This window comes from Macaca mulatta, chromosome 18 (genome assembly GCF_049350105.2).
Source record: "Macaca mulatta isolate MMU2019108-1 chromosome 18, T2T-MMU8v2.0, whole genome shotgun sequence".
NCBI lineage: Eukaryota > Metazoa > Chordata > Mammalia > Primates > Cercopithecidae > Macaca > Macaca mulatta.
The window spans coordinates 1536192-1555333 of record NC_133423.1 but is presented as its reverse complement, the minus strand read 5'-3'; the positions used below and the strand labels follow the sequence as shown (position 1 = coordinate 1555333).

General features: G+C 58.8%; 1 protein-coding gene across 14 annotated transcripts in view; it reads left to right on the top strand.

Annotated features, from left to right (window-relative positions):
• NFATC1 (nuclear factor of activated T cells 1) overlaps positions 1-19142 on the top strand; it is a 130305-nt gene that overhangs the window by 26953 nt on the left and 84210 nt on the right. For all 14 annotated transcript variants that reach the window (XM_077974869.1, XM_077974864.1, XM_028838228.2 and 11 more), the window contains one exon: positions 12544-12703. In XM_077974869.1, the coding sequence (XP_077830995.1) occupies positions 12544-12703 (160 nt within the window). The remainder of the gene's footprint in view (positions 1-12543; positions 12704-19142) is intronic.

Sequence of the window (19142 nt, the reverse complement as noted above, 5' to 3'; positions counted from 1 at the left end):
TGCAGGGGGGAAGAGGGAGGCCCCTCCAGGAGGGTCGCGTAGATGTTGACTTTGCCCCGCGGGGACTCATGTACCAGGAACCCCCAAAACCCATCCGCAGCTTGATTCTGCTTCCCAGGGCCAGAGGTTCTAGCTTATGGAAGGAGCGTTTTCTCGCCGGAAACATGGAGCCCACACACACGTGTACGCTGGAAGCCGTGATGTGTGTCAGGAATGTGGTCTGATGGCGTGCAGAATCAGTATTGTGCCTTCGCCACCTCTGACCCCCATCACAGCAGTTCTGAGGCTTGTGGGGCACCCCAGCTCCTTCCCTCTGCACAGGCCGCTGTTCCTGGAACTCAAGGGTTCCCCAACACCAGGGTGACACGTGGCACAGACCAGGAATCGCGAGGCAATGCTGGCCTCCTCCCACGGGCAGACAGGCCGAGTGTGTTTCCAGAGACTGGGCCGTCCGCAATAGCGCCTGGATGACGTCTGCTTTCACCTGGAGCCCTGGCTGCGAGGGGCGGTGCGGGACGAGGGCCACCCCGGGGGCCTGGGAGCACAGTGTCGGGGCCTGTGGGGGTGGAGAGCAGGGATCAGCCTCTTTTTGTGGATGAGGAAATGGAGACTAGCCACGTGGAAACTTCTAGGCATCGAGGGAAGGGTAAGAAGCTGTCAAGCCTTCAGGTTTCGGTTCTGGCCAGGTGCAGTGCAGGTATTGGAGCACTTTGGGCTCTGAGGTCCACGTGGCCCAGCGGCCTCCAGGTGTCAGCTCTGAGGCAGGGTCACCGTCCACAAGCCGTGCTGCAGGCACAGAGACCAGGAGAGGGCTGTGAAGCGACTCCGTGTTTACTGGGCTGAAGCAGCAGCTCTTGGCGGTGCCGCCACCGCGGGCTGCATCCTGTCCCCGTGGCAACCTCACAGCTGAGCGTGAAGCTGGAAGCTTGGGTGCCTCTTGCTGCTGGGTCTCCTCTGATCCCGAGGGCCAAGGGTGCTCTGTGGTTCCAGGCGTCAGAGTCTCAGCATCCTTTGTTTTGGCAACATTCACGACAGGAGTCCTTGGAGAGTGACACGTCCCTATTTTGAAAGATCCCGTAGGTGATTGGAGAAGCCACTGTATTTGTTGTAGCTCCAAGTATTACCTGTGAATCACCTGGGCTGCTGTCCAGTGAACATCCAGAATGCGGTCATTTCTTGTGAAACCCCCAGGTTTCCCATAGGTCCAAGCTGAGGTTGAGTGAACTCTGAGCGCTGAGCCGGGCGGTCTTGGCACCACTAGAAACGGAATCAGTTCCATGACTGATCTGTGCCCCACCCCACATTAACTCGTGCAATATGACTTTTCTGGTTTTGGTTTTTGTTTTATAAGCCATCCATGGCAAGTGCAGTCTGAGGCCTCTCACTGCCAAAACTTCCTCTGAGTAATGGCAGATGGGCCCTGACCCTGGAGACCTCTGAGAAGGTGTTTGGGGTCTGGGAAGAGTCTGCGTGTGCAGTGACTAGAACCCGACCCTGGTGTGAACTTGGGGATGAGGGGATAGTGGGGGTGTGGCGGGGGCCCAGGGGACTTCCCCGCCCTCTGGACCACACTGTTGCTCTCCAGCCACGGAGTAAACCTGAGAAGATGCAACGGGCCCCGGCTCCAGCAGCTGCTGTCCCGGAGGGCAGGGGAGTGAGGGACAGGGAGGGTGTTCAGTGTGGGGCCTGCTGCTCGGGGCACTGGGATCCCACAGTGAGGCCCCGTTCCCGCTGCCCAGGGGTGCTGGGATCCCACAGTGAGGCACCATTCCTGCTGCCCAGGGTGCTGGGATCCCACAGTGAGGCCCCATTCCCGCTGCCCGGGGCTCTGGGATCCCACAGCGCAGTCCCGTTCCTGCTGCCCAGGGGTGCTGGGATCCCACAGCACGGCCCCGTTCCCGCTGCCCAGGGGTGCTGGGATCCCACAGCACGGCCCTGTTCCCGCTGCCCAGGGGTGCTGGGATCCCACAGCGCGGTCCCGTTCCTGCTGCCCAGGGGTGCTGGGATCCCACAGCACAGCCCCGTTCCCGCTGCCCAGGGGTGCTGGGATCCCACAGCACGGCCCTGTTCCCGCTGAGCTTGGGTCCCCAACGGGCTCCTTTTGCTCCCCAAATGTCCCCTCCCACCCTTGAGCTGCAAGGAATGTTTGGGAGCCATGGAAAGGTGCTTTCTCCCATCTGTGTAGTTTTTCTGGGAGGGAGAAAGGCTGACATTGGGGGCTTTGTAGAAAGCGTGCTCTGGCCCCCACGTTAACATTTGGGAGGAGGCCCACAGGGAGCTCTTGGCTCTGGGCGAGGGCTGGGGGCTGCCTCGGGGGTGGGGGTTCAGGGTCTTGAGCTCAGCTTCTCACCCGTCCGGGGCAGGGCAGGGCAGATAGAGGGGTGGGGACGGTGTCGGGGGCTTCTGGGCCTGGGACGGCAGTCATGTGTCCAAAGCCGTTTCGAGGCTCACGAGATACAGGGGTGGGCCTGGGAGGGGTGGGGCCTGTAGAGAGGCGATGACTTTGATTTTCCAAAGAACAAGGAAGGGTCTGTGCCCTGGCCGTGCTCCAGTCCCATGTGGTGAAGCCGCAGGACGCCGTCAGTTTTTATGAAATCCTCAAATGTGCCCTTTAAAACAAAACCTTGACACTCTGGCCTCACAGCCCGGATCCTGCGTGCTCCCGGTCTGTGGCTTTGACTTTGGTTTGAGTCTGGGATCCACTTGCCCGGCCTGGGGGAGGACAGATGGGGACAGCAGGTCCTGCCCCAGGGACATTGCCCGTGGCCACCTCTGTCCTGGGAAGTGCGGGTGGGCCATGGGCTGTTGGTGCCTGCACCGCTGTCCTGGTGGAAGGGGCTGGACCCGGACTGCCTGGGACAAGAGGCCAAGGCACAGACAACTGGAGGGGCTGCCTCTGCATCCTGAACCTCACCTGGCGGGCAGGAGAGCCAGGCTGGGTGTCCCTGCCTTTCTGGTCCCTCCCTGGCCCATCACCTGCTTCTCGTCCACCAATCTCATCTTTCCTGCCGGCTTGTGAGGCCCGTGCCCCACTCTGGGCCGCCTTCATCCCACGGGCACAGAGCTTGGGTCCCATGTGGAGAGGAGGCTCCACCCACGGCCTCAGGGTCAGGCGGCCTTGGCTTCAGGGAGGGGTACATGGGAGCCAGCCCATTGGACAGGAGGCCGGGGCCTCTGGGTGAACCCCCAGGGTGGGACAGCAGTGCCCCCATGCCCCCTCCGACTCCTGAAATCCTGAGGTTGCCTGGGCCGCCGAGCCCTCCCGCAACTCCCTGGCCTGCTGGGCGGGATTTTGTGAAAGGCCTTGCCTTGGGTCATGGAAGAAAACCACGTGGTCTGTGGGGTCATCCCTGGGGCAGGCTGTGGGAGGGTGAAGGCTGCGTCCAGTGGCCAGGCCCAGCCAGGGGTCGGGAATCATGTTGGGAGTGACGCACAGATGCCGCCACACTGCTACCACCGAGAAACGCGGCGTGTGCGGGCCCACCTGGCCTCTTTAGGCCCGGCTCTGGGCTGCCCTCCAGGAAGGCCGACCTCTCCTGGGCGGGCAACACTTTCTCAGGGCCGAGTTCTGCCGGCACAGGTCGGGGCGAGGCTGGCCTTCTCGGGGCCCCTGACCGCTGGCTGCTGTGTGGTCCTGGGGCAGCTCCAGAAACACAAGCCCAGAAGACCCAGAGGCTGCCTTACGTCGGGGAAATGCGCCGATCGTCTCTCTCTCTGTCTCTGTCTCTCCATCTCTGTCTCTCTCTGTCTCTTTGTCTTTGTCTCTCCGTGTCTCTCCATCTCTGTCTCTCTGTCTCTGTCTCTCCATCTGTGTCTCTCCATCTCTCTCCCTCCGTCTCTCTCCATCTCTCTCCATTTCTGTCTCTCTGTCCCTCTCTCTGTCTCTGTCTCCGTCTGTCTCTCCATCTCTGTCTCCATCTCTGTCTCTCCATCTCTCTCTGTCTCTGTCTCTCTGTCTCTCTGCCTCTGTCTCTGCCTCTCTGTGTCTGTCTCTCTCTGTCTCTCCATCTCTGTCTCTGTCTCTGTCTCTGTTTCTGTTTCTCTGTCTCCATCTGTGTCTGTCTCTGTCTCTCTTTCTCTCTCTCTCTTTCCTTTTAATTAAGGGAAAAACCCCCACACAACCAAAGGGCTATGAGGCCTGTGGCTGCCGGCCGAGGAGAGGCTGCAAGGGGACCCTGGAACCCTCGCCCTCCCTAGGCTGCTCCTGTCGCGTGCTGTGGGCGGATGTGGCCCTGCTGAGTTCGGTCTGTCGTTTTGTCTGTCTAGAAACTGTAGGAGTCAGGAGCAGCCTTCGGTTTTCACCTAAGCAATGAGCATGTACAGGCTTTAACCCTTGGAAAATCAGAATTAAAGGATTTTACTCAAACTACTTAAACAAAGGAACTGCCTCGGCTCTGGGCTTCTGCCGCTGAGGGCGCGATTCCGGGATTCTCATCGTTCCCCGGCAGGGTGGGGGCCACTCACGAGGAGGGTGTTTTCAGATGCTGGGACGTGGCCTTTCTAAGGGGGAGGGACCCGGCAGGGCCTCAGGCTCAGCTGTTTGGAAACTGAAGCCCATTCACCAGGCGGGCAGGGGATGAGCTGGGCAGAGGCCGAGACGCAAGACCTGAGAGCAAAGTTTCTCACTTTTTTGGTTGTACAAATAACAAACTGTAGAAGACTTAAACAGATAAACCACGATAAATGAGTCCTGTGCCGGCCTTTTAAACAGATAACCCACGTGCGTTGGCGTGGCAGCTCACGCCTGGAATCCCAGTGCTGTGGGAGGCCAAGGCGCCAGGATCGCTGGTGCCCAGGAGTTTGAGACCACCCTGGGCAACATGGGGAGGCCCCATCTCTACGAAAAATATAAAAATTAGCCAGGTGTGGTGGTGTGCCTGTGGTCCCAGCTACTAGGTGGGAGGATCCCGTGAGGCCACTGCACTCTAGCCTGGGTGACAGAGCAAGACCCTGTCTCAAAAAAAAAAAAAAAAAAGCAATCCTGCGATTTAGAATCAGACAGTGATCATTCCAGGGCACATCTTTGTCTCCCCGCCCCCCCACCCCAGCGATTTAGAATCAGACAGTGATCATTCCAGGGCATATCTTTGTCTCCCGCCCCCCCACCCCAGCTCGGAGGGCATCTCTGTTGTGAGCTTTGGGCTGAAAAAAATCCCTCACGCCCCTCCCAGGTGAGGGAGACACAGGTTCAGGGGCGTGAACGGCTCCTCCCGTGGAAAGGACTGTGTGGCCGGCTCCCCGGGCCATGGGGGCCACTGTCCTCCACGCCACGTCCCACGCCACTTCCACCCCAGCGTGAGGACAGCAGGACCCAGGCTGCACTGCTGTGGGAGCCGTGTCGGGACTTGCAGGGCCTGGCAGGTGTTTCCCTTTGACCTGCAGGCTCAGACTTGGCAGCTCTGGGCCCCCTGGTGTCCACCTGAAGCCTCCGTGGCCGCACCATCCCCGGACCCCCAGAGGGGCAGCAAACATAGGGGTCCTGGGGAGTGTTGCTGGGGCGGGAAGGCCGGACCCCCGTGACTTGGCTGCAGCCTCTCTGGGTGTTGCTGCGGGTGTGGAGCCTGCATCTGGCTCAGTGAGAAGCATTTTTAAACTTGATTCTGCAGCCATTGCAGATTCGTGGGAAGTTGGGGGAGGCAGTGTCCCACCTGGCACCCAGGGCTGCCCCATGGCAGCCGCCATGCCCCGGCCCCAGGCCCCAGGCCCCAGAGGGGCTCCCTGCTGGCAGCGCCTTGCATTCTGCCTAGTACCTTCTCAACTCTCCAGACTCATCAGGGAAGCCCTGCAGGAGCTCAGGACGAACAGGTCCTCGGCTTGAAGCCGGCATGGGCTGGGAACGGTGGGGCTCCTGGAGGCTGAACTGTCTCCATGTCTGCAGGGGTCCCCCGGGCTGCGGCCCTTCGTGTACCCACGTGTCTGGTGTCTCTGTGCTGTGCTGTGATGTTGTCCTTCACATAAAGTTTTCAAGACCCATGTCCCATTGTCTGTGAAATCACAAGGTTTTACTTTGTGGATTGTATGGAATAGACCTAGGGAAGGGGGACCAGTATTTGCCCGGTTTGTCAACATGCACAACAGTGAGCCTCCCTGGATGGCTGGCCCCGGTGCGATGGGTGGGGGTGGAGGCTGGACAGCTGGCCTCTGTGCGGTGGTTGGGGGGGACTGGACAGCTGGCCTCTGTGCAGTGGTTGGGGGGGACTGGACTGCTGGCCTCTGTGCAGTGGGTGGGGGGTGGCTAGATGGCTGACTTCTGTGCAGTGGGGAGGCTGGACGGCTGACCTCTGTGTGGCAGGGGGACAGGACGGCTGGCCTCTGGTGGGTGGTGGGGGATGCTGGACGGCTGGCCTCTGTGCAGCGGGTTGTGGGGGCTGGACAGCTGGCCGCTATGCAGTGGGTGGTGCGGGGCACTGAATGGCTGACCTCTGTGCGGTGGGTTGCGGGGGGAGCTGGATGGCTGGCCTCTGTGCAGTGGGTGGTGGGGGCTGGACAGCTGGCCTCTGCAGCTGGGGGGGAACTGGACGACTGGCCTCTGTGCAGTGGGTGGTGGGGGCTGGACCGCTGGCCTCTGTGCGGTGGGTGGTGGGGGCTGGACGACTGGCCTCTGTGCAGTGGGTTGAAGGGGCTGGACGACTGGCCTCTGTGCAGTGGGTGGTGGGGGTCGCTGGACGGCTAGCCTCTGTGCAGTGGGTTGGAGGGCGCTGGATGGCTGGCCTTTGTGCGGTGGGTTGGGAAGGTTGGATGGCTGGTCTCTGTGCGGTGGGTTGTTGGGGCTGGACGGCTAGCCTCTGTGTGGTCGGGGGCGGGCCTCGGGCTGGCGGGCAGGCTGGTAGGTCAGCCAGGCCCTGTGGTGTCTTTAGTGAGAAACAGGAAATAAATCAAGGGGATATTCTAGAAGTTTTACCCTGGTGGTTTAGAAGTGTTTGTTTTTATTATTTGTACACAGTGTGGTGTTCTCAGTCTTGCACTCGTGTTTTTAACTGTCATGTAAAGATGCAAACAGCAGCCCAGAAAACTGCCTTGATGTAACACATCGGCAAAGACCAAGCACAGCCCCGGACTCCGGTGGGTGAGTCAGACCCACCAGCAGCGGCCTTGGTGGCGCCTGCAGGGAGCCTCGAGATGGTCACGCCTCTGATCCATGGGTCTGCACTCAGGGCGTGACCAGAGGTGTGGCCTGGGAGTTGGTTGTGTGGATGTTCATGTCACCGACGTTTATAACAGCAGAGTCTGGCAGTACAGGGAGGATGGTCCTTGTGGTAAATGGGATGCTGTGATTAAATTGTTTCTGAATATGCTAAAGTGCTCAAAATGTGATCTTTCTTTCATAAAAAGGCCAGGTATGGTGACACGTGCCTGTAACCCCAGCACTGTGGGAGGATCCCTTGAGCCCAGGAGTTGGAGAATTGCCCTCCAGCCTAGGCAGCAGAGCGAGACCTTGTTTCTAAGAAGTAAAAAGAGAAAAAGAAAAAGAAAAGACAAAGTACCAGATTATGTATCTCATTTTGTTAAGATGCATCATTTTGTAAAAATTCTTATAGAAATACACGCAGTGGGCCGGGCGCGGTGGCTCACGCCTGTAATCCCAGCACTTTGGGAGGCTGAAGCGGGCAGATCACCTGAGGTCAGGAGTTCGAGACCAGCCTGGCCAACATGGTGAAACTGTATCTCTACTAAAAATACAAAAAATTAGCTGGTGTGGTGGTGTGCACCTGTACTCACAGCTCCTCAGGAGGCTGAGGCAGGAGAATCGCTTGAACCTGGGACACAGAGGCTGCAGTGAGCCGAGATGGCGCCAGTGAACTCCAGCCTGGGCCACAGAGTGGGACTCCATCTCAAAAAAAAAAAAAGAGAGAGAGAGACACACCGTGGCTCTGTGAGCATTGGTTACCGTCCAGACCAGGTAGATGTTGGATGCAAATTTCACCGGAGTTTTTTTTTTTTTTTTTGGTTGCGTTGAGTGTCACTTTTTAAAAAAATTGGCTTACGTTGAAGATGACTTTGAAGTTGTTGGAATTATTCTCAGTCCTGAGCTCAGGGCTTCAGCAAGCAAGTTGCAGTTCCCAGGGCTAGGCTGGTCAGAGACCCCCCACTGAAGCACGCCTGCCCACGGGTGCCCCGGCTGTCATCCCCAGGAAGGAAGCACGTGGAGTGGAGTGGGGTGGAGCATAGGCAGCAGCGGCCCCGTCTCCGCAGCAGTGCAGGCTCCCTTCCTGCTCATTTGGGCTCTTTTGTCTGAACCAGAGACACAAATTTGTAGAGCTGCCAAATTCATGCTGAAAATTTCCAACCAAAACCAATCATCTTAATTGTCTGGATTATGATATTTATTTTGTAAATCATTCTTGCTTTAAGCCGTGCACACACTGTGTTACTAAATCTGCAAATGATTCCAGAGCCAAATGCAGTCCTGCACCACGGTTCAGGTCAACGGCGGACTTCACGTATGAGGGTTCTCGTGAGATCATGAGAGCATATTTTTACTGGACCTTTTCCGTGTTTAGATGTGTTTAGATTCACAAACCCTGACCACTGTGAGGCAGTCACCCACGGTGTTCAGCACAGCCACACACCGTGCAGACATGTATTGGGGAGCCGTGAGCCACACGGCTGGGGTGTGCACTGGCCACACCGAGTCGGTTCACATGAGTTCCCACGACAACAAAATGGCCTAAGGACACGTTTCTCAGAGTGTGTCCCCGTCATAAAGTGACACATGGCTGTGTTTACACAAACTTATTCTTATGTAATAGTCAACTGCAGAGTGGTTTAGACTACCTCATCTTTAGGAAATGCATCTGCCTTTAAGCAGACCAGCAGTGGGGGAGGTGGCTTTTCTGTTTTTCTTCCCTCTTCTCTCCTCTCTCTTGCTCTGTCTCTTCTCTGTGTCTTAACTTTCCTGGGAATCCGGTGAGCCCAGTTTTTTTCACTGTGTATTTTGTTTTTTTGTTTGTTTGTTTTGAGACGGAGTCTGACTCTGTCACCCAGGCTGGAGTGCAGTGGCGTGATCTCGGCTCACTGCAAGCTCCGCCTCCCGGGTTCAAGCAATTCTGCCTCAGCCTCCAGTGTGGCTGGGACTACAGGCGCCCGCCACTGCGCCCAGTTAATTTTTATATTTTTAGTGGAGACGGGGTTTCACCATGTTGGCCAGGATGGTCTTGATCTCCTGACCTCAGGTGATCTGTCTGCCTCGGCCTCCCAAAGTGCTGGGATTACAGGCGTGAGTCACCGCACCCGGCTGTGAATTTTGCGTTTTATTTGTTGCTTTTTCAATTCATAGAAAAAGATAGGTACAAGGCACCTGAGACAGGCGCCGCCTCGCACCATCCACGACTTTGTTTGGTGCCTGCCTGTCCAGGAGTGGGTGTGGCCGCTGCAGAGGGGCCCTTCGTTGCCCAGCCCTGCAGCTGCCCCCTCTCCCTTCCCCAGAGACTCACAGCTGGCCCCGAGCTCTGTGCAGGGAAGCCTTTCTCTAGAGGCTCTTGTCCTTCCTGTGCGGAGCCCTGGGTCCAGCCGCCTTTCCTTCCACCTGGCAGCGTTAGCAGATGCTGGGCGTCCGTGCTGATCACCTCCCGTGGGAAAGAGCTCGGACAGTGCAGCCCGCGAAGCTGCGTCTTGGAGATTCCTCTGTCAGGGAAGCGGTTGTGGCTGTCGGGGTCCACTGGGCACCCGCAGAGCCCAAAACCCCACAGAGCGGAGGTGGGTGGTGAGCCTGCCAGGTGCATCTTTGTATAAATCTATTTCTAAGTTTTCAAATTACTATGAAGCTTCCAATGTCACAAAATATGTAGTCTTGTTAAGGAACATTTTAGGTGTTCGTATTTTTTAAAATTATGTGTTTGATTCCATTCAAGCAGCCTCCTGGGCTTTTCTCTTTAAAGCAGTCTTTTCTGCCCATTGTTTTTATTTTGTTTGTTTTGAGTCAGAGTCTTGCCCTGTTGCCCAGGCTGAAGCCCATGCGATCTTGGCTCACCGCCATCTCCACCTCCCCCAGCTCAGGCAGTCCTTCCCGCTCAGCCTCCTGTGTGGCTGGGATCCTCCCCGCTCAGCCTCCTGTGTGGCTGGGACCACAGATGTGCACCACATCCTGCTCATGTTTTTATTTTTTGTTTGTTTTGTAGAGATGGGGTCTCGCCATGTTGCCCACGCTGGTCTTGAACTCCTGAGCTCAAGTGATCCGTCCCCGTTGGCCTCCCAAAGTTTTGGGATTACAGGCGTGAGCCACTGCGACTGGCCTTGGTTTTTGCTGCTGCTGCTGCTGCTGCTGTTGTTGTTGTTGTTTTTAGATGGAGTCTCGCTCTGTCGCCCAGGCTGGAGTGCAGTAGCACGATCTCGGCTCACTGCAACCTCTGCCTCTTCGGTTCAAGCAATTCTCCTGCCTCAGCCTCCAAGCAGATGGGACTATAGGCACCCGCCACCATGCCTGGCTAATTTTTGTATTTTTAGCAGAGATGGGGTTTCACCATGTTGGCCAGGATGGTCTCAATTTCTGACCTCGTGATCCCACCACCTCGACCTCCCAAAGTGCTGGGGTTACAGGCGTGAGCCACCGTGTCCCGCCCTTGTTTTGTTTGTAGGTCACTTTGGGTTCACAGTGTGTCCTGAGGTGTGGGGGCCTTCTGGGGGCTTGGGAGGCAATTTCCTTGAACTCGCAGATGCCCCTGCTCTGAGCCTGCATCGCACGGAACCTGCCCTTCCCAAGAAGCTGCCTGCGTGTCCCATGTCTCTGTGGCTTGTACTTAAAACGGACATAGAATGACGGTCAGCAGCTCTAGGCGATAATTGAGTCCTGGCAGAGGGGCTGGTTCTGAAGATGGGGGAGTCACAGGCCCTGTGTGGAGGGTGACCTCAGGGGCCCCAGTCCACAATGCGGTCGGCGGGCCCTGGGTCTCTGCCCACATGGTGGTGAGGACAGTCGGCGGACCCTAGGTCTCTGCCCACACGGTGATGAGGACGGTCGGCAGGCCCTGGGTCTCTGCCCACATAGCCTTGAGGACGGTCGCTGGGCCTTGTGCTGGCTCTGCCCACGCGGTGGTGAAGATGGTCGGCGGGCCCTGGGTCTCTGCCCACATAGTGGTGAGGACAGTCGGTGGGCCCTGGGTCTCTGCCCACATAGCGGTGAGGAAGGTTGTTGGGCCCTGGGCTGGCTGTGCCCATATAGCGGTGAGGACGGTCGTTGGGCCCTGGGCTGGCTGTGCCCACACGGTGGTAAGGACGGTTTGCGGGCCCTGGGCTGGCTGTGCCTACACGGTGGTGAGGACGGTCGGCGGGCCCTGGGTCTCTGCCCACATAGCGGTGAGGATGGTCGTTGGGTCCTGGGCTGGCTGTGCCCACACGGTGGTGAGGACGGTCGGCGGGCCCTGGGTCTCTGCCCACATAGCGGTGAGGACGGTCATTGGGCCCTGGGCTGGCTCTGCCCACGCAGGGTGTTGTACCTGATCTGTTGAGCAGTGCTGGTCCAGGGAGGGTCCCACCGCATCCTCCGCCTGCCTTGGCCCCTGCAGCAGGCAGTGCTGAGGAGACAGACTGAGTGGAAGAGGAGGCTGGGCCAGGGCTGCAGCGGCCACAGAGCCTTGGGCCTCCCAGAAACAGACTCTGATGGCAGAAGCGCCGGCCTCTTGCATGGGGTGGAAGGTGGTGCCTGCGTGGATGGTGCTGCGTGGGGGCAGGCCACTCCCTGGATGCGAGAACCCCTTGGGTGCACGGTGTGGCGCCCAGGAATGCTGAGACAGTCCACCTGGGCCTCCTACAGAACACAGTTGGGAAGACCCTCAGGCCGAGATCACAGGCAGGACCTCACCTTAGCCTTTCACACCAAACATTCATCTCCTGAAAGGACAGGGGCCGTGGAGCCCCCAGCTGAGCCATGGGCTCTGAGGACAGACCCGGCACCTGTCACCCGCCGCGTCATGCGGCGCGTGTCCTCTCTGCACAGTAACCAGCAGGCTCCCAAAGCCCTCACTGTCGCACCCCGCCCTGCTGCGTTTTCTCTCACTGCCCTCCATGGACGCCCGGTTCCTCCTCCTGGCCCTCAGTCAGGCCCTTCTGTTCATCTTGCAGCAATCATGGAATCTGGGGGCTGGTGGTCTTTCACACACCATGTCTTCCAAACCCACCATTTTATAAAGGGCCCAGTTAGTCACCTGTCCAACAGCAGCCGCACAGCTGGTTCATAGCAAGGAGAGGTTTGAGCTTCCTTGTTCTTAGACCACAGCTTGTACCTCTTAGATTTTAAAAAAGATTTTCAATGAGTTCTAAAACCTGTCTTACTGGAGGGTTAAGTAACTGATAGAAGCCTGTCACGAAGGAAGAGAAGTGTGTTAAGGTTGTGCTTGGAAAATGTTTCCGTCTTAGAGAACTGGCCGGGCCATGGCCACGGGTCACGATGAGTAAGCATCGCGTCGACACGGGCTTGTCCGTCTCCGTGTAGAATGTGCGCTCACTGAGGAAGTGTCCACCCAAGATGGTGATGGCTGAGCGCGGCACGTGTGGCCCGGGTGAGGTCCGTGTGGCGCTAAACGCCTCCTCTGCTCTGTTCCCTTCCAGCCCAACCCTGCCCGCCCTGGACTGGCAGCTGCCATCCCACTCGGGCCCGTACGAGCTTCGGATTGAGGTGCAGCCCAAGTCCCACCACCGAGCCCACTACGAGACGGAGGGCAGCCGGGGGGCCGTGAAGGCGTCGGCTGGAGGACACCCCATCGTGCAGGTAGGCACCGAGGCCAGACTCGCACGCCACTTGCTGTTTTGGTCCAAAAGTAACTTTAGAGCCACAGCTAACTGTGCTGAAACCACAGACTCTCCCAGCCAGGCCAGCTGAATGCTATGTCGTGGTTAGTCCTGGGCGGCTGCTCACCGCCCCTGAGCTGGAATGGGAGCGTGGCACAGCACCTCCTGCCTCCACACGTGCAGACCCTCCCTCTTTGTTTTCAGATTTGCCCAAAGCAGCTCTCGTGTCCACGGATGCTGCCTGTGGTGTGGATGTTTCAGGGGGTTGATTCTCCCCTCTCTAAAGCCTCTGAACTGCTGGGGTTCTCACCAGCAGCACCAGCCTCGCCTGGTGGGGGGCCCTGAGAAATGCAGGTTCTGTGGCCCACCAGCCCTGCGGAATCCCACACTCTGGGCTTGGGTGCTGGGGGCACCAGGGCTCAAGGTGCTTCCCGAGGAGAGGAGGAGTGGCTTTCAGAGTGGGCCTGGGGCTGGCAGCCGTGTCCCTGCCGGGGTAGGCCTGTCTCCCTGGGCTCTGTGTGGCTTCCTCACCTTGCTCTCACCTTGGGGGAAAGCCACATAGAGTTAGGCTGTCCAGGGAGGCGTGTAGTGACCGCACCGGGGATGGGCAGCGTCTGCACACAGAGCCATGCCCCCCTCTGCACCCCAGGTGTTGATGTGGGTCCCGGGTAGCCATGGGTGTTGGCATTTTCTTCAGTCTCACCTGTTACCTCATCAGCCCCAGGCCCTGGGTCCACTGCTTTGGCAGCCACAGAGCAGCAAGGGTGTCCGGCCCCAGGGCTCCAGGCCATGCAGCAATGCAGAGGACGTTTTCCCAGCACACACCAACAGCAGAAAACCGGGTGCCCCAGCCCCGTTACTTAGGAAATGATGCAAGCCGGAAGGGGTGCTCAGCAGGGTGGCCCGTGTTTTTATTTTTTTCCATTTAGATAAATAGTGGAGGGAAGGCGGCCACAGGGACAAATGGCTGTTTGCCAGCGCAACAGCCGGCAGCAGGGCATTAGCAGGCAGGGTGCTGGGCGAGGCGTTTCAACCAGCACTTGCAGATGCTGTTAACGTGATGTTTGTGGCCTGTGTGCTTGATGCCAATTAGTACCTACCTTGTCGGTGCTTGAAGCAAGGAAATGCGGGAGACACCTGAGTGCACAGCGGCCAGTTTGACATTTAAAGTCTCCACCCTCCCAAGTGGGAAAGGTCAGACAGCGCTGCGCCATGCTTCGTCCCTGCAGGCCTGTACCTCCCCGTCCCTGCCTCGGTTTTCACTGACCGAAAGCCTGTTATTGCTCAGTGGAAAGGATATTAGAAGGGACAGGAAATGAGGCAGTGAAAGAAAGAGTGGAAATAAGGCAATAGAGAAATGATGGCCTCGTCCACCCCATTTGCTGTGAATTGTATCGGTGAGGGTCACCGGCCATCGCCCTTTTCACCATGTCCAGATGAGGGGCAGTTGTAGGAATCAGGTCTGTTATTTGGAGGGTAAAGTGGGACCAACAGTGTGGAGAGAGCTCTGAGGTTTTTGTCTGTCTGTTTTGTTTTTTTGTTTTTGTTTTTTTTTGAGATGGAGTCGCGCTGTCACCCAGGCTGGAGTGCAGTGGTGTGATCTCAGCTCACTGCGGCCTCTGCCTCCCGGGTTCAAGCGATTCTCCTGCTTCAGCCTCCCGAGTAGCCGGGACTACAGGCAGCCCTGGGTTTTAATGGATGTATTTTCACCTACCTGTGAGTAGCGCCGGTGCCTGGTGCCACCTGTCTCCGTGGACACGGCTCAGTGCTGGGCACTCCTCCCTGCATCTTCTGGAATCTTGTGGAATCCCATCTCTGTTCTACTGTCTGGGTGTCTTGGGCTTAGGGTGCTGAAATCTATCAATACAGATACGACTGAGAGGGTCGAGGTGTTCTGGAGGACTCAGGAAACTTGAAACAGTAATTTAAAATATCTTTAAAATGTACCCTCAAAAATTATTCCAAATCAAGTGGCCCATGTGTGAGCAGCAGCAGAATGGGAGAGGCTGGCCTTGTGTTTCCACAGAAGGAGACCTTTCCGTTGAAACGCAGGAGAAAACAGTCCCCTACATGGAAAACGTCAGGCGCTATCAGCATATCTCATTGTGAGAAATTAGTAATTTAAAGAGTTTTCAGATGTATCTGTGGCATTTATGTCTATGCAAGTGTGAGGTAAAAGCAGCTAAAAAGAGGGGGTTTTGGGGGTTTGTTTTCTCTTTCAGTTGGTGGACCACAAATTGGATAAAAATAGAATTTGTGCATAATTATAAAACAAATGAGAATAGAAAGCTCTCAGTTGCCGTGGAAGCTCCTCGGAACCGCAGACGTGCACTCACTGCCGTTGGGTTATTTTAGCACATCCTTGGACACAGCCCCTTTCCCGCTGTTCAGAAACGAGGCTCATTGCACTGGCCTGGGGGCGCGGGACGAGGCCGTGGGTGGTGGGCGCTGCAGGTGGCTGGTCAGAGCCACTGGGAACCACTGACACAGGAGTTTCCTGCATTTGAGAAATGCTGTTCTCTTCATTGTGAATCGTCTGTCCACTACAGCTCAAAAAGCTTGTCCATAAAATCAAAGCCCGCTGTCTCCTGCAGTGCAGCTGAGCCCTGGAGGGTAGCGGGGGGCCTGGGGAGGTGGCTGTCAGCTCTCGCGGTCAGGAGAGCACTGTGCGCCCGCACCCGGCGTCCTCGTCCTCCCGCACCCGGCGTCCTCGTCCTCCCACACCCTGTGTCCTCGTCCTCCCGCACCCTGTGTCCTCGTCCTCCCGCACCCTGTGTCCCCGTCCTCCCGCACCCTGTGTCCCCGTCCTCCCGCGCACGGCCTCCCCATCCTCCCGCATTTGGCCTCCCCATCCTGCGCCCTGCGTCCCCGCCCTCCCGCACCCTACGTCCTCGTCCTCCCCATCCTCCCGTGCCCAGCGTCCCCATTCTCCCACGCCCGGCCCCCTACTCCTCCCGCACCCTACGTCCTCGTCCTCCCCATCCTCCCGTGCCCAGCGTCCCCATTCTCCCACGCCCGGCCCCCTACTCCTCCCGCACCCTGTGTCCTCGTCCTCCCGCACCTGGCCTCCCCGTCCTGCGCCCTGCGTCCCCGTCCTCCCGTGCCCAGCCTCTCCGCCCTCCCACGCCCTACGTCCTCGTCCTCCCTATCTTCCTGCGCCCTACGTCGCCGTCCTCCCGCACCCTGCGTCGCCGTCCTCCCGCACCCGGCCTCCCGTGCCCAGCGTCCCCATTCTCCCGCGCCTGGCCCCCTACTCCTACCGCGCCCGGCCTCCCCGTCCCCCCCGTCCCCCACTTCCCCCCCGTCCCCCACTTCTCCCCGTTCCCATGTGTTTCGCAGCTGGGAAGCAAAGTGCATGAGTAGAACACAGCACCTTCTCTCCAGGAGGCATTCGGAGCATGGACCCCAGGTTAGGAAAGGGTGTTTGCTCCTCCGGGCAGGCGCTCGCTCTTACCTGTGGGCGCCGAGGGGCGCGAGGGACGGCCGGCATCCGGGTACCTGTGGGCGCCGAGGGGCGCGAGGGACGGCCGGCATCCGGGGCTCCTCCTGTTTCGGGCCTTTCCTTCAGAGGGAAGGAGGCCAGCCCCCTCCAGTGAGCACTGAGCGTGCCGCCTGCCGTCTCTGTGGGGATGACATCGTTCCCACGCCGGGGAGAGACCACCCCAGGCCAGCCCCTACTCTTGTGGCCACATTGCCATGATCACGCCATCCGCACCCTGAGGCCACCCCTGTTATGGCTGCCATGGCGCTAGACACGCCAGCATCAAAGGAACAGGGCGTGGTTTAGCCTGGAAGAGTGGGGCTCTGGAGCCATCCGCGAGGGGGTCTGGGTGGTTCCGGACGGCCGGCAGCCCCTGGCGGATGTGGTCCCTGCAGCGTCTGGTGGGCCCTCGGCCGTGGTGATGGCTGCGCCCCCTCTGCAGGGTGCGGTTTGCGGGTAAGGACCGTTCTGCCCCCATGTGTGTGAGGGGGATGGTGGGGACGGGTCCGGAGGGCGGGGACGGGTCCGGAGGGTGGGGACGGGTCCGGCATGGGCCTCAGTGCTCCTGGGAAACCAAGGATGAAGAGGCCCGTTTGGGGCTCACCTGGCCCTGGTAGAACACGTGACCTGGACAGAGCCTCTCGGAGGGAGTGACCCGCAGCCCGGCCGGCCTCGGCTGCTGCCCGCACAGCCCCCTTGTCACTGGCCCCTCCTGCCCCCGCTCCAGCACCTTGGCCGCCAGTTCTCGGTGGGCCGGTCTGGATCTGCCCATGCTGGGACCTCGCCAGGCCGCTGGTTCCAGGGGAGGCTGAGGGGGCGTCCGCCTGCTGTCTGCTTCTCACCAGCATTTCCCGCCAGGCCTAAAAATGACACGTAGCGGGTGTTTCCCTCCAGCCTCGGCTTTCCCCCAAATCCCGGCTCACACTGAGTGTCCTGATGGTGGCACCTCGGGCAGCCGCCACCCTCTGCCCTCCACCCTCCGCCCTGACAGCAGGCTCTGCCTGAGGGTGAGGATCTCTCTGTACACACAGTCTCCTCACCCCAGAGGGCCTGTTCTGCTCTCAGCGAGCCTGGAACCGGGAGTTCACGAGTGCTGTGGGGGGCTGCTGGCTTTTCTTCTTGTCTCACCTCCTCATCCCCACACAGCCTTTGCCCTCAGTCCTGGTCACCTCGGTACGTGGGCAGCCGGCATCAGGCTGGTTCTTAGAGGTTTTCCACCAGGATGGTCTGGGGTGAGACAAGCAGTGTTCCTCCCCTTCTCTGGCCAGGGAGGGCAGAGAAGTACCTGGGTATAGCCGTTGAGGCCTTTTCACGTGACCCATTGCCTTTCCGGGCGTGAAGGTGAGGCTGGTCCTCCGCCTGCTTGTTGCCCATCGAGGGGGACCATGGTCCCTGAGGAGACGTGGAGTCCGGCTCCCCTCTCCGTCCGAGGAGGACCTGAGCTGCGTGAGCAGCACCCGCCCTGGTCACTCTGCCTTGCTTTCCTCCTCTCTGTTTCTGGTCGCGCCTCCTTCCTTCCCTCCTGCCCTCTTCACCGTGGCCTGCAGGCCCCTCGCCCGATGTGTTCCTCACACGAGTCACCCCGTCCTCGGCCTGCGTCCTCCACTGCTCATCGCAGCTACACTCTCCTGGAGGCAGCCGGGAAGGGCCCAGGGCACTGAGAAGATGTCTTTGCAACACGTCCCTGGCCCTCGGCTGCCACCTCCCTGGCACCCACCACTCTGTGGGGGCACGTGGACCTCTGTGGGATGTAGCCTGACCTCTGACCCAGGGGTCAAATAACTCAGGTCTGTTTACCAAGTCACCAAAATAACCTGCCCGATAGCATCTCACCCATCACACAGGAGGCCGGGTTTGTGTGAATAATTAATAGGTCACTGGAATGTGAAACGAGAAGCCTTGGCCCATTCTGAAACAGCATTTTAGGTTTGCAGCTTGTAATATCGTCAGTCAGGAGAGGGGCTGACTGAGTCCGCAAAGAGGTGAGGGCAGGTGGTCTGGGATCCTGCCTCAGCCGTGCAGTGAGAGGGGCTGGCGGGTCAGGTGAGGACCCAGGGTCGGGAGGCCAGACTGGCCCCAGGGAGGGCTCCTGGCCGTACCCCAAGCTCAGGACGCAGGGTGGAGTGGGCCCGCTGGTGCCCACGGCGGCCTCGGTGGGCCTCTCCTCCCATCGTCTGGCTTATGGGTCAACTTTGCCCCCGTAGGTCCGGAACAGATATTTTTTCTGTCATGTGAGAAATTTGACAGCTGCAGACCAAGGAGTGGAGCCCCCTGCGAGGCAGCTCCTTTCTGCTTGTTAAAATGGGCATTGGGCCGGTGGTCCTGACTAATTCTCACTTTGTGTGGTGCCTTCCCCAGCTGGCAGGGGCTCAGGAAGTGTTCAGTACCGTGAGGAGCAGGTTCCTGAGAGCCCGTGAATACCGTGGACAGATGACCACGCACACACTATTCCACGCAGGGCCTCATCCACGCTTTCTTAAGTGGTCTGCCGCACACAGGAGCTCCTGGTTCTCCATGTCCCCTGCCAGGCAGGGCTGTTATATGGGAAAGCCCGGGAGGGTGGTTGCTGGGACACGCTGTTACCTGATCAGAGCTCCGAGGCCCCACCAGGAGCTGTGCTATTGCAGAGCCTCCAACAGCAGCCGCTCTGGCCCTGCCCAGGGAGTCCCGCAGAGGCCCACGCATAGGGAGGACACCATGGGGTGGAAACTAAAGTGCAGGTCTGACCACAAAACCGCACGCCATGGCACTGCTGCTGCCAAACGCCGGAGGCCTGCAAGAGGCACGGATTAATTTTTTATGGGTCTGCCTTGAAACCTAGACAACAGCCCTCTCCTCTTTCAGCAAAATTTCAGGGCAAATGACTGTCCCTTCCCTGGACTGCCAAGCACATAAACGCACAGGGAATTTCCTAGTTCCACATATGCCGTTGCTCCCG